This window comes from Acipenser ruthenus, chromosome 59 (assembly GCF_902713425.1).
Source record: "Acipenser ruthenus chromosome 59, fAciRut3.2 maternal haplotype, whole genome shotgun sequence".
NCBI classification, from domain to species: domain Eukaryota; kingdom Metazoa; phylum Chordata; class Actinopteri; order Acipenseriformes; family Acipenseridae; genus Acipenser; species Acipenser ruthenus.
In genome coordinates this window covers 717,833-741,171 of record NC_081247.1, presented here as the reverse complement: position 1 = coordinate 741,171, position 23,339 = coordinate 717,833, and the positions used below count along the sequence as shown (strand labels likewise).

General features: G+C 41.6%; 3 protein-coding genes across 5 annotated transcripts in view; 1 reads left to right on the top strand and 2 right to left on the bottom strand.

The window, feature by feature from the left end:
• The window catches only part of LOC117963019 (uncharacterized), a 42,563-nt gene extending 38,518 nt beyond the window's left edge, over positions 1 to 4,045 (bottom strand). The window contains exon 1 of one of the 2 annotated variants that reach the window (XM_059018413.1): positions 3,851 to 4,045. In XM_059018413.1, the coding sequence (XP_058874396.1) occupies positions 3,851 to 3,941 (91 nt within the window). In that variant the 5' untranslated portion in view covers positions 3,942 to 4,045. The remainder of the gene's footprint in view (positions 1 to 3,850) is intronic. The other variant, XM_059018414.1, reaches the window with a different exon arrangement.
• Positions 4,046 to 9,618: 5,573 nt separating this feature from the next.
• Positions 9,619 to 18,862, bottom strand: LOC117410038 (TCF3 fusion partner homolog). 2 transcript variants are annotated; one of them, XM_059018388.1, is made up of 7 exons: positions 18,453 to 18,862; positions 15,122 to 15,348; positions 14,018 to 14,088; positions 12,555 to 12,624; positions 11,815 to 11,837; positions 11,688 to 11,760; positions 9,619 to 11,262 (listed from the first exon to the last, which is right to left on the bottom strand). In XM_059018388.1, exons 2-7 carry the CDS (start codon positions 15,341 to 15,343, stop codon positions 11,167 to 11,169), a joined length of 555 nt encoding a protein of 184 aa, XP_058874371.1. In that variant the 5' UTR covers positions 15,344 to 15,348; positions 18,453 to 18,862; the 3' UTR covers positions 9,619 to 11,166. The 2 variants fall into 2 exon arrangements, with proteins under 2 accessions (XP_058874371.1, XP_058874370.1); XM_059018387.1 differs by having other exon boundaries at positions 11,688 to 11,837; positions 18,453 to 18,854.
• A 372-nt stretch (positions 18,863 to 19,234) lies between these two features.
• On the top strand, positions 19,235 to 23,243 carry LOC131725032 (NADH dehydrogenase [ubiquinone] 1 alpha subcomplex subunit 3-like). The gene is made up of 4 exons (XM_059018389.1): positions 19,235 to 19,334; positions 20,246 to 20,320; positions 21,761 to 21,838; positions 23,048 to 23,243. The coding sequence occupies exons 1-4, from the start codon at positions 19,325 to 19,327 to the stop codon at positions 23,137 to 23,139; spliced, it is 255 nt and encodes an 84-aa protein (XP_058874372.1). The 5' UTR covers positions 19,235 to 19,324; the 3' UTR covers positions 23,140 to 23,243.
• The last annotated feature ends 96 nt before the right edge of the window (positions 23,244 to 23,339 follow it).

Sequence of the window (23,339 nt, the reverse complement as noted above, 5' to 3'; positions counted from 1 at the left end):
TGATGTCACTGGCTGTCTGCATTGACATTGTGATGTCACTGTCTGTCTGCATTGACATTGTGATGTCACTGTCTGTCTGCATTGACATTGTGATGTCACTGTCTGTCTGCATTGACATTGTGATGTCACTGTCTGTCTGCATTGACATTGTGATGTCACTGTTTGTCTGCATTGACATTGTGATGTCACTGTCTGTCTGCATTGACATTGTGATGTCACTGTCTGTCTGCATTGTATTTTAGGTCATTCGAGAAGGTAACAGTTAGCATACAGTGGTACAATTCTCCCAGCCTTATCCTGTTGTAGCAGCTCTATACTTGAGCTATCTTTACAGCTACTTTTAGAAGTGCCTGAACAGGGATTTTTTTTTCCGCTGGAACAGGCAGTACAGTTAATGCTATTCTTAGCGGACACAGCAACAGAGAATGGAGAACAGGAGCAGACAGTAGTTTCTATAACGTATCTGTGCCTGTTATTATTATTATTATCAATTTCTTAGCAGACGCCCTTATCCAGGGCGACTTACAATTGTTACAAGATATCACATTATTTTTCCATACAATTACCCATTTATACAGTTGGGTTTTTACTGGAGCAATCTAGGTAAAGTACCTTGCTCAAGGGTAGAGCAGCAGTGTCCCCCACCTGGGACTGAACCCACAACCCTCCGGTCAAGAGTCCAGAGCCCTATCCACTACTCCACACTGCTGCCTGTCTGTCTGCATTACCATTGGAAATCATTGGTCAAGGGTACAGTTAGTGTACTGTGTCCCTTTCTGCCAACGGCAGCCTTGTGCTGATATTGCCCCTCAGAACCACTGTAGTAACACTGAAGAACCACTGCCTTCCTCTCCGCATCTACCATGAAGGATCATTGGGAAGGCTATGGTTAGCTGGTTTCTTTCCATGAAGGATCATTGGGAAGGCTATGGTTAGCTGGTTTCTTTCCATGAAGGATCATTGGGAAGGCTATGGTTAGCTGGTTTCTTTCCATGAAGGATCATTGGGAAGGCTATGGTTAGCTGGTTTCTTTCCATGAAGGATCATTGGGAAGGCTATGGTTAGCTGGTTTCTATCCATGAAGGATCATTGGGAAGGCTATGGTTAGCTGGTTTCTATCCATGAAGGATCATTGGGAAGGCTATGGTTAGCTGGTTTCTTTCCATGAAGGATCATTGGGAAGGCTATGGTTAGCTGGTTTCTTTCCATGAAGGATCATTGGGAAGGCTATGGTTAGCTGGTTTCTTTCCATGAAGGATCATTGGGAAGGCTATGGTTAGCTGGTTTCTTTCCATGAAGGATCATTGGGAAGACTATGGTTAGCTGGTTTCTATCCATGAAGGATCATTGGGAAGACTATGGTTAGCTGCTATCATTCTTGCATTGTCAGCTTCACCGCCTTGTAGCTGCCCTATACTCTTGAGAGTGCCAAGACGGCTGGGAGTGTGGAAGAGTCTGTGCCTGCAGCTCAAATGACATGTAGGCAAACTGGACAGGCAACAAGGCATGGATTCTGATGAAGGACAGCACAGTGCAAGCACAGATACACTGGTGCACGAAACAGACTGAGAGACTGGAAAGTGGGCGAGGTCTTCAAAGCGATCAGATAGCAATTCATTCATATAATGAAACCACACGCGTTTGCATAACAACTTCAACAACAGAATTGAAGTGAGCAAACCAGAGCGTTAAATGTCTGCTGGAATTCAAAAGCCAAGCGTATTCACACACAGGTTTTGTTTCCCCTTTAGGAATCTCTCAGAGTTTTAATTTAAGTGATTTAAATGTGAATGTGTGAGTAATAAAATCCACGGGTGGATGTGTGCAGCATGTATACACTCGGAGAGCGCTCGTTTAGCTTCATGGCTCCGACTCTCTGGAACTCTCTCCCAGCTTCGGTGTGTGATGCTCCCACCGTCCCTCGCTTTAAATCAACTCTCAAGACCCGCCTGTTCTCTCTTGCTTTCCATGCTCTTTAAGCCTGATATCTGCTATTAGCTGCTGTGTTGCTGCTACTGTTTCATGTATTATGCTGCTATCATCTATCATACACTGTCCACTGTATTTAATGTATTATGTATTATGCCTTTCTCTATATTTAAAGTATGGTGGATTTTCTTGTTGTTACTGCATCTTGTAAAGCGCTTTGAGATGGTGGTCCACTATGAAAGGCGCTATATAAAATAAAGATTGATTGATTGATTGGTTGATTGGTTGATTGATTGATTGATTGATACTGCACCTTCCCACGAGGCAAAACTGTATTCATACAGTACAGAAATTATGAAAGAACAGCGAAATGGGTCGGGATTAAAACACGAACCAGATTCTCATCCGGACTCTGGTCCCAGACCTTGGTCCTTTATATCAGGAGTGTCCAATCCCGGTCCTGGAGGCCCGCTCCACTCCAGATTTAACAGGTAAAATTAGATGAAGAACGACTTCAGGGTCTGGGTGGAGGTTTAATTGTTTCAATTAAAAAATTTACAACAGGGTTGGAACAAAGACCAGGAGTCGATATAAACAAATTTAAAAATCTTTCTTCTAATCATAAATCATGAGCGTCTTCCTAATATCTACTTGTTTTTTTTGGATAAAATATTAGTTTTTTTTCACTTAACATATTTAAACAAACTATGATTGATTTCAACAGCGATGAAAGACTGCATTTAAATTAATTGAGTACCTAGTTTGTAATTGTTAAACTTTAAACGGACTTGCTGTGCGCGCCCAGCCTGATCTGAAACCAGCATGACAGGTCTCTCAACCCAGCACGACCAGTTAAAAACCAGGAGTGCGCTTCTCGCAAGCCTGTGGGATTTTAAAAGGGGTTTGTTACAATATTGATCTGCGCGGCTCACAAACACCCCGCCGTGTCTCTATCGTTGACAGCGCTATAGAATTGAATATACAGCGCACACCGTCACAGAGCACAACAGAAGATATGCATTCACCACGTTCAAATATTGTACGGTGTTGTTTTTTTAATTAATACAAAAATATGTAATTGATATTTGTATTTGATCGATATTAATTTAAAAAAATCACAGCACAGCAAACAATACGAATTAATATCAATTCAAAACCGTACTGACAACAAAAAAGGCCTACATATTAAAAACTGACCATGGCATCGATAGTAAACAGAGATCATCCTCATTAGCATTTTTGTAATATTTTAGTAGAAGGCGGCCTGTAGTTAATTACATTGGAGGCCGCTTTTTCCTTTCTTTAATATTAACCTCATATTTATTTATTTTCTGAAGAAACCATAGTGTTAATCTGTTTGGTGCGTGGCGTATTTTAATAACACAATACAAGGCACATTTTATAACGTATGTATGTCTGTTTTATCGTATAAAATGATATATCAAATTAGACATAATCACAAAATGAATGGGGATTTTTTTAAGTACGTTTTTTCTTGTCAAAATCCTATTGTCACATTGGCCACGTATTGCCAGGCTATCTTTGTCATTTCAGAGAACACCGCGTTATATAATTTGAATAATCAAATCTACTGGATATTGTCATCGTTATTTATTAAATATATAATATATTATATGAAATACGTTCAAGACAACTACATTTGCTTATTGCAGGTTAAAATATAATGACCAGCCTAATAATATCTTACATTATGTTGCATTGTTTTTGTGATCTCAAATCAACTGTAACGTTGCGGCGCGATATTGACAATAAAAAAATGACATTGTATGAAACAGTATTGGGCAAACAGTATTAAATGATACCAATGCATTTCAGTGCATACATATCAAAAACATTTCACACACTATGGCCGCCCCCACTCCCGTCCGTCCATCCCTCCCTCCATCTCCGGGTCTCTTACCGTTATCTTGCGGGGCAGCGAGCGCTCTCTCCGGGTTAAAATAGGACATTACCGCCGCGGTGTAGAGAACCAGCCAACGCCGAGCGAGCATCTTCGAAACCCCGGCAACACATTCATCCGAGCAACCTTCCCCTGCCTGTCTATCTATCTGCCTATCTATCTATCGAAAAATCTATCGCATCTTGCTGTCTGTTTTTTTTTTAATAACGGTAAGCTGAGACGTCTGTTTATTATCGGAAAGCCTGTATAATGAAGAATACCATTTGAATATATTTCACGGCCGTCTCTCTCTCTCTCTCTCTCTCTCTCTCTCTCTCTCTCTCTCTCTCTCTCTCTCTCTCTTCTCTCTCTCTCTCTCTCTCTCTCTCTCTCTCTCTCTCTCTCTCTCTCTCTCTCTCTGTCTGTCTCTCTTGTAAACAGAACTGCGCTGTCTGTTGAAGGTACAGACGTTGCTTCTATAGATTGCTTTACGTTTCTCTGCCGTTGCTGTATCTCGTTCGATTGTTTTATAAATAAACACAGGTATTTGAACATGATGTAGCAGTAAGACACAAAGGTATGCCCCCCTCCCCCCCCCCCCCCCCCCTCCCCAGATATTTTAAAATTTGTCAATTTCCTTGGGTCAAACCAAACCAAACACCTATATAGCATATATCATAGTTTAAATGTAAATGTCAGGTTATAGCCATGTGTCTGACAGTGATGTGTCCTCTGAAATGTCTTTATAATATACAGCACTAGACCCTGATATTGATGCGATCCAGCCCTCTGAAATGTCTTTATAATATACAGCACTAGACCCTGATATTGATGCGATCCAGCCCTCTGAAATGTCTTTATAATATACAGCACTAGACCCTGATATTGATGCGATCCAGCCCTCTGAAATGTCTTTATAATATACAGCACTAGACCCTGATATTGATGCGATCCAGCCCTCTGAAATGTCTTTATAATATATAGCACTAGACCCTGATATTGATGTGATCCAGCCCTCTGAAATGTCTTTATAATATATAGAGCTAGACCCTGATATTGATGCGATCCAGCCCTCTGAAATGTCTTTATAATATATAGCACTAGACCCTGATATTGATGTGATCCAGCCCTCTGAAATGTCTTTATAATATACAGCACTAGACCCTGATATTGATGCGATCCAGCCCTCTGAAATGTATTTATAATATATAGCACTAGACCCTGATATTGATGTGATCCAGCCCTCTGAAATGTCGTTATAATATACAGCGCTAGACCCTGATATTTGATGTGATACAGTCCTCTGAAATGTCTTTATAATAATGTGTGTAATTCAATATGTTAATGTAACATTATTCAACAGGTTTCATTCGACTTTATGAAGCAACACTAGTTCATTTAATAGGGGGATGCAACACTTTTGGCCAGAGCTGTAGTTTCACAAAAAGAGTAGATTTTCTCATTTTAAAAAAAAAAGCTTGGGCATTTCAGAGTTAAATTAATTCAGACCTTGCGTGACCCTGAGCAAGTCACTTAACCTCCTTGTGCTCCGTCTTTTGGGTGAGACGTAGTTGTAAGTGACTCTGCAGCTGATGCATAGTTCACACACCCTAGTCTCTGTAAGTCGCCTTGGATAAAGGCGTCTACTAAATAAACAAATAATAATAAAAGTATACAGATTTGTGTACATACCGATTCTGACACTTTTGTAATTAGTGACCAAGGCAAACACACACACACACACACACACACACACACACACACATATATATAATTAGCCTTTTGGCAGCATTTGCGGGTGAAATTGTGTTAAAATCCTAAAATTCAAATCAAACCGTTGGCATAAATCGGGCTACATTATCTGGTTAATCAAATTATTTCAAATGGATATCAAAACCCAAAACGAATCTGTGCTCCTGCTCCTTGTAAACAAATTCGCCTCCTTGTCTGTTTGAAATTGATGCGACTGAGAGTTTCCGCCCATACTCCACTGCCTGTCTCCCTATTGGCTTAACGCCGTTGTCACTCAGCCGCTCCAACAAACCAACCACGCCCTCGCCCGTTGTTCTTGGAAACGGTTGCGTAGCGACCGGATTCTATCTCGATTTCTGTAGCAACATCAGCACCGCATGAGCACCGCGCACTGCAAGCGAAAAATCAATCGATTAGAAAGATCATTGTATAATTAAAGGACGGGTTTTGTAAAAAAAATCTAAATATGTTTAAAAATGAAAATTAAAAATATAAGTGTGCAGTAGGCCCACGTATTTCAGATGGTGGTGTTATTATATAACCCGCGTTTAAATGGTCATATTATTTTTTCAATAGAGTTGATGTCATTTCTGAAGTATCCTACTGCTCGCTTCAAGTAGCTATTCTATCCCAGTCTATCTGGCTTACAGACTAACAAGCACACACCCTCCAATACAGTACTTAGAGGAAAATATCTACACATTATTATTATTATTATTATTATTATTATTATTATTATTATTATTATTATAAGGTTAGAACACATTTCCGGTAGTTGTTTTGGGTTTTTTAAACTATAAAAACTACACATTAATAAATACAGCTACAGATAGGACTGCAGCATTACATTGTTCAGAACTGATCAGTGTTTGTTTTATGGAGGTAAGAGCTGTATTTACCTTGAGATTGTGATTAGTATTTTTTTTGGCAGTACTATATGTTTCAGATTCTGATAACATTTCATAGAAGTGCATGAAGTTTGTGTACACTCCTATCTGAATCTATCTGTCCTTGTGTACACTCCTATCTGAATCTATCTGTCGTTGTGTACACTCCTATCTGAATCTATCTGTTGTGTACACTCCTATCTGAATCTATCTGTCGTTGTGTACACTCCTATCTGAATCTATCTGTCCTTGTGTACACTCCTATCTGAATCTATCTGTTGTTGTGTACACTCCTATCTGAATCTATCTGTTCTTGTGTACACTCCTATCTGAATCTATCTGTTGTTGTGTACACTCCTATCTGAATCTATCTGTCCTTGTGTACACTCCTATCTGAATCTATCTGTCCTTGTGTACACTCCTATCTGAATCTATCTGTTGTTGTGTACACTCCTATCTGAATCTATCTGTCCTTGTGTACACTCCTATCTGAATCTATCTGTTGTGTACACTCCTATCTGAATCTATCTGTCGTTGTGTACACTCCTATCTGAATCTATCTGTCCTTGTGTACACTCCTATCTGAATCTATCTGTCGTTGTGTACACTCCTATCTGAATCTATCTGTTCTTGTGTACACTCCTATCTGAATCTATCTGTCGTTGTGTACACTCCTATCTGAATCTATCTGTCCTTGTGTACACTCCTATATGAATCTATCTGTCGTTGTGTACACTCCTATCTGAATCTATCTGTCCTTGTGTACACTCCTATCTGAATCTATCTGTTGTTGTGTACACTCCTATCTGAATCTATCTGTCGTTGTGTACACTCCTATCTGAATCTATCTGTCCTTGTGTACACTCCTATCTGAATCTATCTGTCGTTGTGTACACTCCTATCTGAATCTATCTGTTGTTGTGTACACTCCTATCTGAATCTATCTGTCCTTGTGTACACTCCTATCTGAATCTATCTGTCCTTGTGTACACTCCTATCTGAATCTATCTGTCCTTGTGTACACTCCTATCTGAATCTATCTGTCCTTGTGTACACTCCTATCTGAATCTATCTGTCCTTGTGTACACTCCTATCTGAATCTATCTGTTCTTGTGTACACTCCTATCTGAATCTATCTGTCGTTGTGTACACTCCTATCTGAATCTATCTGTCCTTGTGTACACTCCTATCTGAATCTATCTGTTGTTGTGTACACTCCTATCTGAATCTATCTGTCCTTGTGTACACTCCTATCTGAATCTATCTGTTCTTGTGTACACTCCTATCTGAATCTATCTGTTCTTGTGTACACTCCTATCTGAATCTATCTGTCCTTGTGTACACTCCTATCTGAATCTATCTGTCCTTGTGTACACTCCTATCTGAATCTATCTGTTGTTGTGTACACTCCTATCTGAATCTATCTGTCCTTGTGTACACTCCTATCTGAATCTATCTGTCCTTGTGTACACTCCTGTATCTATTGTTGTGTACATACAAGCCTTGTTTGATTGTATGTACCGGTTCGTAATTCCCAGTTGCTTGAATTTTCAGCAGGGTTGTGCAAATGTCAACAAACTGGACTGCAAACAACTTTTTTCTTGTTTATTTTTGGGGACTAAACCACCTATACATTAACAGTACCAGCCTCTCTTTCCCACTTTCTCCTAACTGCCAACAGTTTGTGTGTCCATGTGCATCAATAAAAAGGAAGTTTAAAATGTACATAAACTGCTGCATGATCAAAGCTGAGGTTTCCTGTGAAGACTCTCAATGCATGGACATGTCCCAAGACGTGGACACCTTGGGATCACAGCTTTCCCTGTGATACAGACCCCACGCTGCGAGGTACTGGCTCCCTACTCTGCACGCAGCTGTATTCTGGGATTGATATGAAAGAAGCAAAGACACAACAGGTTTTCATTGAAAAAAGGAGGATATGTTTAATTATCGTTACTCTATACAGAAACACTGTGCAGTAGTGGGCACACGTATCCGAGCACCCCATCGCTTCTTTGAGACAGCGATGTGTCGTGCGTATGAAATCAAACCACTGTCACTGAAAATCTTGGAAAATTGTCAAGATAGCCAAATTTCTAGGTCTAATTTAATGGACGACTTGAATAGGCCACACCTGCAATTCATTTAAAATTGTAAGAGAAAAGGAACACACAGCCACACATGGTAAAATGCACGAGACGTTTTAGAAGTTGTTTAAGATGCCTAATTAAAGCACAACGCGGTCTTACTGTTTCTATATCACATTTTATGATGACGATTTTAAAAGAAAGGTCACCTTGTTTGCTGAAGGGAAAGCGGGCAGCAGAGTGTGAATTTGGGGCGTCTGAGACGTGTGCGTCAGGAGATGGAGGCGCAATCGAAAGGCTATGTTTGCTTGCGAACGTGACAGGACGTCATTTTGGACAAAGGAGAATAAAACTGGCTGAAATAGTTCAAAGTATTTTACTCTTTTAGAGCTGCTGTAAACTGCCAGGACTGCCGTTCAATACTGCAAGCACTGCACTGTGTCTGTTTCCTTTTCACATTTCTAATACAGTAAATTACTTACTCTGATGCTCTCATGTACGGTAATACAGTGTTACACGCTGGCACCTAGAAATTAAAAAGCAACTTAACTGCTAATTATTGTGGGTTTTTTTTCATTAAGAGTTAAATGCGACTTGTATTCAGGGTCCTTTTTTATTTTTTCATCTTCGGATTTGGGAGTGCGACATAAATTTGAATAAATACAGGATTTCATGTTAGTCGTCCTTTCTCATTTGTATCACATTGTGTAGCTGCCATGCTTTAACACTATATAGGTCTTTTTTTAATAGCAAACATGTATTTGTATTGTAAATATCTGGTACTCCACTAGGTTAAAGAACGTTCCCACGTCTTACTCTCACACAATCTCTTTGTAATTCCTGGGTCATTTTCACCTCAGCAGCGTCTCCTGGGTCATGCTATTGGCTGAAAGCATGTCAGTCAACAGGGGGAGCAGCTGGTTGGTTAATGACAGGAAGTTAGCGAAGGGGGTGGGGACTTCCACTCTCCTGGTGGAATAACCAAGGAACTGGAACACTATCTGAAAGCATGGCTGTGTAGTTCCAGGTGTTTTATAAAAAAGACTTGCTTCTGTCAAAAGTGCACAGCTGAGAATGTTTTATTGAGTTTGAACAATTCCAAGGACCGCAGTGTTTCCAGATCACGCTCCCACAATGCACCACTCTTTTCAGTCAGGGTGCCAGCCTTGTTGCAGGAGGGAGCACCAACTGGACACACCGCCATTTCTTAAAAGAAAAATAAAAAGTTTCTCTTGGCAAACTTTCCAAGTTGAAAAACAAAACTCCCTAATTTATTTACCAATGAAGTGTGAATAAAAAATATCAAAACCAAAAATGATAGACTGTGATGCAGACAACAGGGGACACAGCAGAGGTAAAGCGACGTGTTTCTTGTGAACCCTGCAGGGGGTTCTGAACGCTGACCACACTTCTTATCACAGCAGGGATTCAAGTCTGTAGGTCACTAATATGAGCTGTCCACGCAGCGTAAGGGAGGAATCCTTCAGCTCCTGGCTCTCAATCATTGAAATGTTCTCGATTCAGGGCGGTTCTGAAGCCCGGGGCAGACCCCAGCCCTGCTGACCCGGCACAGTGTATCTGATCCTGTGATCAGGGGCTGCAGCTGCACAGCTCTGGCCAAAAGTATTGCATCCCCACCCTATAGAATGAACTCATTTTGCTTCATAAGGTCGAATGAAACCTGCTGAATAATGTTACCTTAACATATTGAATTACACACCGCTTGTAGCTTTCCCATCTACTTAATGAAGAACTGATAAAAAATGAAGTGTGTGACATTTTGAAATCTAACATAAAATACTACTATTACATAATGTGCAATAAAATATCTAAATTCTGTTCCTATAGATATTGTTTTTTAATTAATGTCTCAATCCTAAAATTCTAGGTAATGCAAAACTTTTGGCCATTGCATTTGAGGCCGGTTCGGGCTGGGGGAAGTCTGAAGGGGTCCTTTGAGCCGGGCTAGGGGAAGTCTGAAGGGGTCCTTTGAGTCGGGCTAGGGGAAGTCTGAAGGGGTCCTTTGAGCCGGGCTAGGGGAAGTCTGAAGGGGTCCTTTGAGCCGGGCTAGGGGAAGTCTGAAGGGGTCCTTTGAGCCGGGTTCGGGGAAGTCTGAAGGGGTCCTTTGAGCCGGGCTAGGGGAAGTCTGAAGGGGTCCTTTGAGCCGGGCTAGGGGAAGTCTGAAGGGGTCCTTTGAGTCGGGCTAGGGGAAGTCTGAAGGGGTCCTTTGAGTCGGGCTAGGGGAAGTCTGAAGGGGTCCTTTGAGCTGGGCTAGGGGAAGTCTGAAGGGGTCCTTTGAGCCGGGCTAGGGGAAGTCTGAAGGGGTCCTTTGAGTCGGGCTAGGGGAAGTCTGAAGGGGTCCTTTGAGTCGGGCTAGGGGAAGTCTGAAGGGGTCCTTTGAGTCGGGCTAGGGGAAGTCTGAAGGGGTCCTTTGAGTCGGGCTAGGGGAAGTCTGAAGGGGTCCTTTGAGTCGGGCTAGGGGAAGTCTGAAGGGGTCCTTTGAGTCGGGCTAGGGGAAGTCTGAAGGGGTCCTTTGAGCCGGGCTAGGGGAAGTCTGAAGGGGTCCTTTGAGCCGGGCTAGGGGAAGTCTGAAGGGGTCCTTTGAGTCTGGCTAGGGGAAGTCTGAAGGGGTCCTTTGAACCGGGCTGCTGCCACTGCAGTACCCAGAGACATGAGTTTCAGAGTGAGATGACATCTCTCCTTCCAGCTGGAGAGGGAGGGGGAGAGGGGGAGGGGGGAGAGGAGGGGGGAGAGGGATAGAGGGGGAGGGAGAGAGGGTTATTAGCAGGGTTAATTTTTCATTATTAAACATCACATGACTTGTGTATTATGATTCATTTTCCAATACAACTGAAAACTGTGGACTCCTGAAAGTTCATAATAATTCCAGTGATTCTCACCTAATACATCTTGTTATAATTTCGCTAGTGTCAGATATTCCTATATGATAAACAGTCCCAGTACGGTAAAGCTGAATTTGATATTCGTCTAGACAATTTGAATGAATATCAGTTTAATTAGAAATTAAAGACACTGAGAAAGACTTCAAGTGGAAACGCTCATCACTGAATTTACACTGATGAATTATGCACTGTATCCCTTCCTGAGAGATTGACAGCACTGCTTCCCTACCTGCGCCTCTTTCTCCTTGGCTGCACGGTGCCGTTTCCTCTTGTTGCTGGAGGCTGATTGGAGGAGAGCGGAGGGGGAGGAGCCAGCAGCTTCTTCAGGTCCCTCCCCCTCCTCTCTGTGGGCGGAGTCAGCAGTGCCACTCAGCTCCTCCTAGTTAAAAGAAAGTGAGAGAAACTTCAACGTAGCAAATCACATGACAGGAACTCAGACCCCTACAATCTCCCGTGTGCTCTCTGTCATGTGCGAAATCTGTCATTGCAGTGTTTATAAGAAACACGTCAGCTTACCTCTGCTGTGCCTCGCGTTGTCCGTACGGCAGCATTTCCAGCATATTCTCAATTGATATTTTTAATCACACATTACAGGTAAATCAACTAAGGTATGATTTATTTTTTTACTCAAACGTTTGCCATGAGAAAGGTCATTTTTCTTCTAAACTTCACAGTGGATCCACCGCGATCCTTAGATAAATTCCTCCGAGTAAATGTTGAGAAATATATTATTATTATTATTATTATTATTTATTTCTTAGCAGACGCCCTTATCCAGGACGACTTACAATTGTTACAAGATATCACATTATTTTTACATACAATTACCCATTTATACAGTTGGGTTTTTACAACCCTCCGATCAAGAGTCCAGAGCCCTAACCACTACTCCACACTGCTGCCCATATTGCCCATTTTGGAATATTGGTTGCATGTAAAGGGAGACTGTGATGAAGACATGAATAGGGATCAACGTGCCCTTGTTTTACTGTGTTTGTTTTGCGGATTTGTTTCATTAGACATTCTAAATTTGGGGGGTCAAATAATGGGGTCCCTTTTCTGGGGTTATTACTGAGCTGCTGTCTCTCTATCTCACCTCCAATAGAAAGGTCAGCTGGGCGCTCCTGTAATCATCTCCATAGGAATTCAGAGTTTTCATCAAGAACCTGAAACAGAAATCAGAATGCAAATCAGGAGAAATCATCACACATGAAACCAAGAGAAATCAACAGAGTTCAAATCATGAAAACAGTCAAAAAAAGAAACCAGGAGAAATCACCAGAATTCAAAGCAGGAGGAATCATCAAAACATCTAAAATCAGAAGAAATCAAGAGAAATCATCACTGAAATCAGTGGAAAAAACAGTCAAAAATTAGATGGGAAGACAATAATCACCACAAACCATTACAAATCCAGCCAGGAACAAGGTATTTGTCTGTAAAGTAATGGTGCACAAGAGTGATGATTTGTTTTTAAGTGCAGTGATAAACACTCCAAATTCTAACACAAACGTCTTTAATAGAAATCTGAATTTACCTCCTCGTACCCTACACTTAAAAACAAACTACAGCAGATCCTGTCCGATCCGATCCCCTCTGTAACTGATGGACCCCTAGCTTGTATCATTTACACAGGCTGCTGCTACCAGCTGAACGGTACTGATGGAAACTGATCAATGCACATTTTATTAGGGGTCTAAAACAGTACATTCAGTGCTAGCAGGACAGAACGGATTCCGTTTCAGAGAGAAAAGATATTGCGTTTGGGAATTCACTTTAACTTCACGTGACTGCCCAGTTTAACCAAGGAAGTGAGGGATTCATATAATTACCGGACAGCTAAAAAGCTGAAACAAGATTTGCGAGAGCTGCTTTCTTGTGGTCGTTTCTGTCTCGGGTTAACAAGCACGGTTGAAAAAAAACTTAAAACTGTCGGATTATTTTGGCGTAGAGTGAGAGAGTCTGGGAAGAGGTCAAGCTGTCTTGTAAATGGTCACATCCTGTATCACAGGGCTTTGTTTTATAACTTCATTGATTTTCTTTGTATCTGTGCAGTACTGTACTATGGGGTTTGAGACACACTGCTGTACCTGACAATGTTAGTAAAGCAACTACAGCTAGGTCCAATCTTTTAAATTGACTTACATACCGCTCTGGCCAAAAGATTTGCATCGCCCCAAAGAATGAACACATCTTGCTTCATAAAGCCCAATGAAACCTGCTGAATGATGTTACGTTAACATACTGAATCACACACTGCTTTGTAGTTTTCCATACACTATTATATCTTCTGGTACTTTTTCAATATTGTTCTGTAGTTTCTTTGATTACACGATGTTAAATAAAATATCTCAATTATATTCATATAGTTGTCTTTTTTAATGAGGTCTCAATACTAAGATTCTAGGTGATGCAAAACTTTTGTGCAGAGCTGCAGAGTGCCAGCTCCCTCCGAGAGGTGATATCTTCACATATCCGATGGACCCTCGGAACCAGTTCAATGGGATATACAGGCTCTGCTGCAGTGCTTCAATGAAGCAATAACAGGAGCGCACTGACCGCCTCTCCTTCTTCAGCTGCCTGCTCAGCTTCTGCACCTGGTGAAGACGATTGAGAGTGCGTTCATTCACCTGGGAGAGAGAGAGAGAGAGGGGGGGAGAGAGAGAGGGGGGAGGGGGAGGGGGAGGGGGAGAGGGGGAGAGAGAGGAGAAAGAGAGAAGGAGAGGGAGAGAGGGGAGGGGAGGGAGAAAGAGAGGGGAGGGGGAGAGGGAGAGAGAGGTAGAAAGAGAGGGGAGGGAGAGGGGAGAGGGAGAGAGAGAGGAGAGAGGGAGAGGGAGAGAGAGAGGGAGAGGGGAGAGAGGGAGAGAGAGGGGGAGGGAAAGGGGGAGGGGGAGAGAGAGGAGAGAGAGAGGGAGAGGGAGTGGGGGGAGAGAGAGGAAGAGGGGGGAGAGGGAGGAGAGGGAGAGAGGGGAGATGGATCAGGGGAGAGAGAGAGATCGAGAGTGGGGAGAGAGGTGGAAAGGGAGAAGGAGCGGGTGAGAGAGGAGAAAGGGAGAGGGACAGAGAGGGGAGAGGGAGAGAGAGGGGGAGAGGGAGAGAGAGGGGGGGAGGGAGAGAGGAGTTAGAGAGATACAGTTTTACTTCACTCTTCAACCTCAACGAAAACAGTTAAACTCCGAATGGAACATGTTACTTGGGCGATAGAATTATTGAATTCTGTACATCCTATTTATTCTACCTTTAAGCCAAGTTAAAGTGTTACAGAACCCCCTGCAAAGTTTACAAAAAGGGCATGACGTTACCTGTGCTGTGTCCAGTCTTATATTTCTAAACATACTGCAGACTCTCAAAACAACTGACCAGTACGTTTCTCTCCATTTACACGGAAGCATTCGCCAGGAGAAAAATCAATGTCTTTTAAGAATCGCAGCGTGTCCAGATCACGCTCCCTCCTCAGCAGTGCTGGTTTCCTGTTCCCACAGGACGCCACTCCTTTCAATCACCAGCACCTGTGTGTGACAGTGTGAACCGGATACACTGCGATGTTTAGAAGATAGAACCCTCTTCTGGAGAACGTTCCCCAGCAATCCCTGAGTTCATCTCTCTCTCTCTCTCTGGAGAACGTTCCCCAGCAATCCCCGAGTTCATCTCCCTCTCTCTCACCTGTTCGATCTCTCTACACCTCCTGCTCAGGTTGCAGTACTTCCTCCTGTCTCTCTCTCTCTCGCTCTCCCTCCTCTCTCTCTCCTGAGACTCCTCCTCCACCTGGCTCTCCGAGACTCCGCCCCCGTCCACAAACTCCACCCCCTCCGTCTCCAGCTCCGCCTCCAGGATGTGACCTCCGAACAGAGGGGGCAGGGCTAGGTCAGAGAAGTCTTCCATCATGGTCCCTGTGAAAAACAAGCGCAGTTTATTATCGCAGGCGTGAAGTGTGTGGCGATGTTGATATAGGGGAAGCAGTTACATGTACAATCCAAATATACATCGTCATCACAATGACCAGAAACAGACTGCGCTAAAGTGACCTGAAATATCTAACTCTGTTCTAGTTTTGTTAAATTAGCAGGTGTTTTGTCTCCTTCAAAAAGCAGGAGTTAATGAAAGAGTGGAGTTCAGGCTTTGAACATGTGACCCAAAAAGAAGTCTCATGTGATGTGATGTTTTTGTTTGACACTTTCTAAAGGTTTTACTGACAAAAATGCTCCATAGATTAAATGAACCCAAACATGGTTTGATATGATTATGTTTCCTTGATTTACATTTTCATAAGCCATTATTAGTACAAATACTAAACACATAAGATGCTCCTCAGAACACTGCAGATAAGGGCAGCAGTGTGGAGTAGTGGACTCTTGACCTAGATTGCTCCTGTAAAAACCCAACTGTATAAATGGGTAATTGTATGTAAAAATAATGTGATATCTTGTAACAATTGTAAGTCTCCCTGGATAAGGGCATCTGCTAAGAAATAAATAATAATAATAATAATCATATCTGTAAAAAGGCTTTCATTGTGTCACTCAAACACAAAGCAAAGAGTGGTGCTCTTCTGGGCAGCCAGGATACGTTATATCACTAAATAAATATTCTGCAACACGCGTTGTCTGGTCTAATGAAATCCCATTTTCTGTTAGGACTTGGTTCATTTCTGAAGAATGTCTGGTCAAAGGAGCCGGTTGTGACGGCAGCTTGTGGAATCGGACTCCTAGGTAAGTTAAACGAGGAGGAACCTGCTTTTAGTTAAGTTTGAGTTGCTTGTGTCGCATTAGGGATAAGGCAGCATTGTGAAGTAGTGGTGAGGGCTCTGGACTCTTGACCGGAGGGTCGTGGGTTCAATCCCAGGTGGGGGACACTGCTGCTGTACCCTTGAGCAAGGTACTTTACCTAGATTGCTCCAGTAAAAACCCAACTGTATAAATGGGGAATTGTATGTAAAAATAATGTGATATCTTGTAACAATTGTAAGTCACCCTGGATAAGGGCGTCTGCTAAGAAATAAAATAACATGCAAATTTCAGTTTTTTTGCATATTTTCTCACAGATTTGGACTGCCTCTGTTATTATTATTTTTTTTATTTGTTTATTTAGCAGACGCCTTTATCCAAGGCTGACTTACAGAGACTAGGGTGTGTGAACTATGCATCAGCTGCAGAGTCACTTACAACAGGTGACTCTGTCTAGTGCTGCACGAGACAATTACTGAAATCCACAGAAATCAGGTGCTGACAATCAGGGGAGGGGCGCTGGTGTCGATCGGGCTGATTCACCATTCAGAGTGAAGAGTGGAGAAACTGCTGCTTGGGTTTGTGATGATCGCTGCTTTTCTTAAACTCTGTGAAGAACAGCGATTCACACAAACCCAAGCAGCTGTTTCTTCACTTGTTTTACTCTGATTGGTGAATCAGCCTGAGAGATCGATCCGAGTAATCTGTTTGTGCAGCTCCATTCATGTCATCCTCTGCTCATTATTAACACAGTGAAATAATAATGGTAGGAGTATGACGACAACTCATTTGAGTCAAGGTGGTGAAAGACAGGGCTGGTAATCAGACTCCTATTGCACAACAGTGTCACCCAGTCCAGGTTTTACTACCAGCTTGATCAGCCCCAGTGTGTCTAGCTAACAAGCTCAGGTGTGTCTTATTATTAAACTCATAGTGAAACCAGGACTGGATGAAACTGCTATGCAATGGGAGTCTTATTTCCATCCCTAGAACAGGCTTTCATAAAGGCGGTCAATGTACTATATTGAAAAAAAAGTGCTTAGAATTGTATTTATTAATGTCTAAAATGTCATTTCTATATGCTTATGGTTTGCAAGTGCAATCTACCTGAAACCTTCACAATGATCAGAATCGGATCCTCTCAATATCTTCTGCTGAATAATGTCAACACCAAGTCTCCTTACAATCGGATACCCGCTGCTCCACATATATCAGCTGCTGTGTTGCTGCTGCTGTAATATTATGCTACTATCATGTATGATTGCCTTTCCACTGTATTTAATGTATTATGCATTTTTACTGTATATCATGTACGATGCATTTCTCTGTATTTAAAGTATTATGGATTTTCTTGTTGCTACTGGATCTTGTAAAGCGCTTTATGATGGGTGTCCACTATGAAAGGCGCTATATAAAATAAAGATTGATGGATTGATAGATTGATATGCAAGTGTGATGTACAGACAGACGGATGTACGGACTGACAGACACGCCCCTATAGTCCTCAGAGTCTGACACTCAATAACGTAAATAATGTCAACACCAAGTTTCGTGACAATCGGATAAGTGAGACACGTGTGACGTGTGACGTGTGACACAGGCGTGCATTACATTGCACTACAGGGGATTATAATGAAAAGATGACGAGTTTAAAGACTGGGTTACCGGACGCTCTTGTAAATCAAACCAGGAGTTCACTTCAGTGGCTCAGCTTTTAACAGAGGACTGTACTGAGGCTGTGAAACAGGCTGATCTGTCCTTCGATACTGAAGACACTTATTAAGAAATCATTTATCTAGTACAGGACCAATAGTTTAAGCACACCGCGTGCAGGATTTTACATTTTTGGAAACCGAAACTTTAACGCTGATAAAATGCAAATGAGCATGTACATTATTATTATTATTATTATTATTATTATTATTATTATTATTATTATTATTATTATTATACGGGTATTTTAACAGTACAGTATTTCGCTGTACAAGAGTAGCAGAGTCCAAAAATAGGTCGGATGTGAAACACTATCCCAAAGGTAAACACTGGACGTTAATATTAAGTATTATTCATATAGCATGCTAACATTTTACAGATAAATAACATCGGAACTGAAGAAGATTTTTACTGGCCTGAAATTTAGAAAAATGGAGAGGGGGAATTGTGAAGTTTAGTTAATGGGAAAAGTATTTTTGGTCCGTGTTTCAAAACATACCTACCTCCCCAAAAACACTCGACCAGTTTAAACGAACTGTCAGTAAAATCGAACCTACCTGTGCCGTTAATGCAAATCCTACCGGAAAACCACTCGCTGTCTACCTTTTTAAAACACGAGTCTAAGCACACATAGCTACTACACAATTATGAAACTACCGTCGGTGGAAATCTGTACTGGTTATATTTAAATCCGGTCGCTCTTTTCCCCCGTTTTGTTTCAAGCTTTCTTTTCGACGCGTTGTATTGTCGTCCTCGGCGTGTAAAGGCATCGTCAACATAACGCCATTGCGGATCCACACCGGAGGAAGTGATCGAGTCTATCCTATTGAAAGTCTGGAGCCTCAATGGCCGACACGGGACCGAGCTTCCTTCCTTTCTGTTTAATGACTGCTTGAATCGTTTTTGGTGCATTGCTTCCACCTGCTGCTGGACTGCAGTATTATATTTCCTGTGCTCTTAGCAGAACAAGCAGAGCTGTGTTTAAATCCTGAAACTAGACCAAAACAAAACACTATCATGTGAAAAACTAAACTGGAGCTGGTCGTGTGTATATATATATATATATATATATATATATATATATATATATATATATATATATATATATATATATATATATATAAAGATCTATCTATCTATCTATAAAGATCTATCTATCTATCTATCTATATCTATATATATATATATATATATATATATATATATATATATATATATATATATATATATATATATATATCGAATGTACAATTATTAAATAACTCCAAGTGTACTGTCTCTATTTAGAACAAACATCAAAAGCCACGTTTCCTAATTTAGCCTCGTAATAATGTAACTTGGAGAACTACAACTTCCGCTGTTGACTCCCGCAGGGAAAAACTACAACTCCCATCACCCTCCTCTTCCTGTGACGTTCGCAATCACAACCATGGCTGGCAGTAAGTTTGAACCCTCTCATTTTTACATTTGATTAAATTTGCTTATCGGTAAAGTCTCCTTGCTACTTGTAGTTGTTTTTTTAATGTATAATTTGGTTTTGAATCGATGCAAAGTCAATTCGCGTCGGTTATATAAGCAATAACTGGTTATTTGGAGGTGACCTTGTATCTGTGTGACGGTTTTGGTGCCCGTCCTTGAAAGTACCGTCCCCGCAAGGGCTTAAATCGAACCCGTGGCTTTGAGGGCAGAATAGGCCCCGACAAGCCTTTTTTTTCAAAGGCAAAATGCGATGGAAATGCCACCACAGCTTGTTAGACTCGTTTTTTAAAATGTAAACATGTATTTAAAAATAAATAAATAAATACACGAACGCGTTATGTGTCGTGTATGTAACAAAACTGCATTCAATAAGAGAATAATACATAACCAGACGCCTAATTGAGTTTTGAAGCCTGAAGAATCCTGTCTCTGTATCACGCTCTTCATATGGAGACGGATTAATTGTGCGGCATCGTTTCCAAGATGTTTCGCGTTGCTTTAGCCTCCTTCCCAGCGGGTCTGTCTTGGTCTCGGTTGTGCCCTACTGACAAAAAACTGTAAACAAACCAGACGGCAAGAGAGGCGCAATGCGATCAGTAAACAATTAATTTCCTTTACAGACACCAGACAGGTAATATCATAAACTAAAATCAATACGCTGAGAATATCATTCGAAAGCGAAAAGATAGAACAGAAAGAGACATAACTTTTATATATATATATATATATATATATATATATATATATATATATATATACACACATATATATATACACACATATATAATATATATATATATATATATATATATATATATATATATATATATATATATATTGTCTGGTCTAATGAAATCCCATTTTCTGTTAGGACTTGGTTCATTTCTGAAGAATGTCTGGTCAAAGGAGCCGGTTGTGACGGCAGCTTGTGGAATCGGACTCCTAGGTAAGTGTCTGTCTGGGATGTTTCATATTGAAGTTGAAAACTTAAACGAGAAGGAACCTGCTTTTAGTTAAGTTTGAGTGGCTTGTGTCGCATTAGGGATAAGGCAGCAGTGTGGAGTAGTGGTCAGGGCTCTGGACTCTTGACCGGAGGGTCGTGGGTTCAATCCCAGGTGGAGGACACTGCTGCTGTACCCTTGAGCAAGGTACTTTACCTAGATTGCTCCAGTAAAAACCCAACTGTATAAATGGGTAATTGTGTGTAAAAATAATGTGATATCTTGTAACAATTGTAAGTCGCCCTGGATAAGGGCGTCTGCTAAGACATTAATAATAATAATAATAATAATAATAATAATAATAATAATAATAATAATAATATCTGTAAAAAGGCTTTCATTGTGTCACTCAAACACAAATCAAAGGGTGGTGCCCTTCTGGGCAGCCAGGATACGTTATATCACTAAATTAATATTCTGCAAATCTGTAAGGTATAAATAGGGCTTCAGATTTTTGGTTTTAACTGATAAACGATAAAACACCCCCGATAGAAAAAAAATAATGAAATCTGTATAGCCAATAAACACCGGAAAGACACTGGAAATGGTGACTCAATTCACGTTGCCTTCACCAGCTTCACATTGAAAAGAAAAATAACAAAAAGTGCAGTTGGGTCCGCAGAAACACCACAGAAAATAAATGTGCCCGTGACCAGAAGGATTGAGTTGAAGAAGACAACAAAGGAAAGGAGGTACAGCTGAAGTGTGCGAGTGCTGTCGAGTTACTATACATATTGTGACAGGAAAAAAACAGCCCAAGCATTTTGGAAAGTAACCGAAAACAATTTCATACAGTATATCAAAAACGAAAGCCCTGGAAAAAAAAACAAAAAAAAAACAAAACACGATTTCGGGGTATCTCAAATAGCTAAAAATAAGCATTAAAAATGAAATGAATAAAAACCAAAAAACAGAAGCCCCAGTTATACTTTACCCAAATTCAGTCTGATAAGACTATAGGAGGCTATAATGAAGGTATAAAGTAGGGTTGTTAGTTTCTGCTTAAACACGTTAAACTTTAAGATCTTGGAAATGTTTGTAACCAACCAGAAAATCCATATAAGAAGCCCTCCATCACTTATTATCAATTACTGCAGCATGCATCTGTGTTACTTGTGAATGGAAAGTACTGTACATATTCCAACAAATGGGTTAATCTGTACACTTACTGCTATGTAAACATCAAGGCTAAGCATTTAGGACAAATTGGGATGAGTGTTCTGACTGTATCTCCTCAACACTCCAGTATGCAGTGGAATGAGTGTTCTGACTGTATCTCCTCAACACTCCCGTATGCAGTGGAATGAGTGTTCTGACTGTATCTCCTCAACACTCCCGTATGCAGTGAAATGAGTGTCCTCTGGTTGTGTCTCCTCTCTCTGTAGCTGTGATCCTGCCGCTGGTCAGCCCCTACACTAAATATGCTGGCATGATGAACGCAGCCGTTCCCTACAACTACCCAGGTCAGTCACTGCCTCGGGGCCTGAAGGGACTGCTTCAGAATACAGGGCAGGTCATACCTGAGCAGGCAGCCACCGCTCTGCACTGCAAGGTGACAGGACCTGTTTGCAGCTCCACTGAGCCGCAGAGTGGGCAGCAAAATTAGTTTAATTCTATAGTGTGGTGCAAAACCTTTGGCCATAGCTGTATGCAAATCCATTAGAAAAATTCCACCCTGTTGAATCGAGTCTGATTGGCTTCCCCTATACGGCCCGGGTGCCACTTTCAGTACCTTTAACACAGGACAGAGCGGGCACTGCTGCAGCAGTGTGTGCTCTACTGTAGCAGGTATAAACACGCTTTCAGTACCTTTAACACAGGACAGAGCGGGCACTGCTGCAGCAGTGTGTGCTCTACTGTAGCAGGTATAAACACGCTTTCAGTACCTTTAACACAGGACAGAGCGGGCACTGCTGCAGCAGTGTGTGCTGTACTGTAGCAGGTATAAACACGCTTTCAGTACCTTTAACACAGGACAGAGCGGGCACTGCTGCAGCAGTGTGTGCTCTACTGTGGCAGGTATAAACATGCTTTCAGTACCTTTAACACAGGACAGAGCGGGCACTGCTGCAGCAGTGTGTGCTCTACTGTAGCAGGTATAAACACGCTTTCAGTACCTTTAACACAGGACAGCGGGCACTGCTGCAGCAGTGTGTGCTGTACTGTAGCAGGTATAAACACGCTTTGTGAATGTGGCTCAAACTGTGTAGAATTTCAGTGAGTTTGATTGTCATTTGCATTTCCCTTACTCTTACACAGCGTTTTGCAATCTTTCTAAATGGTTCTGGGTTCTGTTTCTCCTCCAGTATTGAATTCTTATCATGTTGAGTACTTTAAAATCTTTCCCTTACCCGGCATTGAGTTTGTCAGGAGAATCCTAAGTGCCAGGACTCAACGGCAGTTCTTAATTCCATTGAAATCACACGACATTTATAACGCAGCCACAGAAATAAAACCCAAGTAAAGAACTCAGTTTCTCAGCATATTAAACAGGGGACCAGTAATCATTTCAATCAAGCTAGTAGGAGGAAGGGGAGTGATGTTGAAGCCTTGGTTAGCACTCCTTTCAGAATACAATACAAAAGAAACCGGACCCTGCCCTGTTTGATTGTATTCGCAACCAGTAAGGGTTTGAAAACACGGCCAGTCACCAGTATCGTTTCCATTCCCAGTTCCAGTGAGGGATAATGGGGCCCTGCCAAACGTTCCGAAGCACCCATGTGACCCAGAGGGACCGAGCCTGGATTGGCTAAAGAAGATGTAAGACCCCGCCCGCCAGGACTCGGAACACCCCCAACCCTACCCACCCCCTGTTCTCCTGTACTGTGACTGTACGAAATGACAATAAAACGTGTTTATTTAATTTAAGCTGACTGGGGTTGTGTTTCTGTTTAGTGCTGAGATGAATATTCAAACGTACGCTGTTTTAAATGGTGTGGCTCGGAGGTGCACACAGCAGGCTTA

Coding starts and splice junctions, on each gene's coding strand:
- LOC131725032 (XM_059018389.1), top strand. Junction 20,321..21,760: donor TTGTGGAATCGGACTCCTAG/GTAAGTGTCTGT, acceptor CTCTCTCTGTAG/CTGTGATCCTGCCGCTGGTC. Junction 21,839..23,047: donor CGTTCCCTACAACTACCCAG/GTCAGTCACTGC, acceptor TTCCATTCCCAG/TTCCAGTGAGGGATAATGGG.
- LOC117410038 (XM_059018387.1), bottom strand. CDS start 15,343: ATGATGGAAGACTTCTCTGACCTAGCCCTGCCCCCTCTGTTCGGAGGT. Junction 14,089..15,121: donor GGTGTAGAGAGATCGAACAG/GTGAGAGAGAGG, acceptor TCTCTCTCCCAG/GTGAATGAACGCACTCTCAA. Junction 11,263..11,687: donor CCAAGGAGAAAGAGGCGCAG/GTAGGGAAGCAG, acceptor CTCCCTCTCCAG/CTGGAAGGAGAGATGTCATC.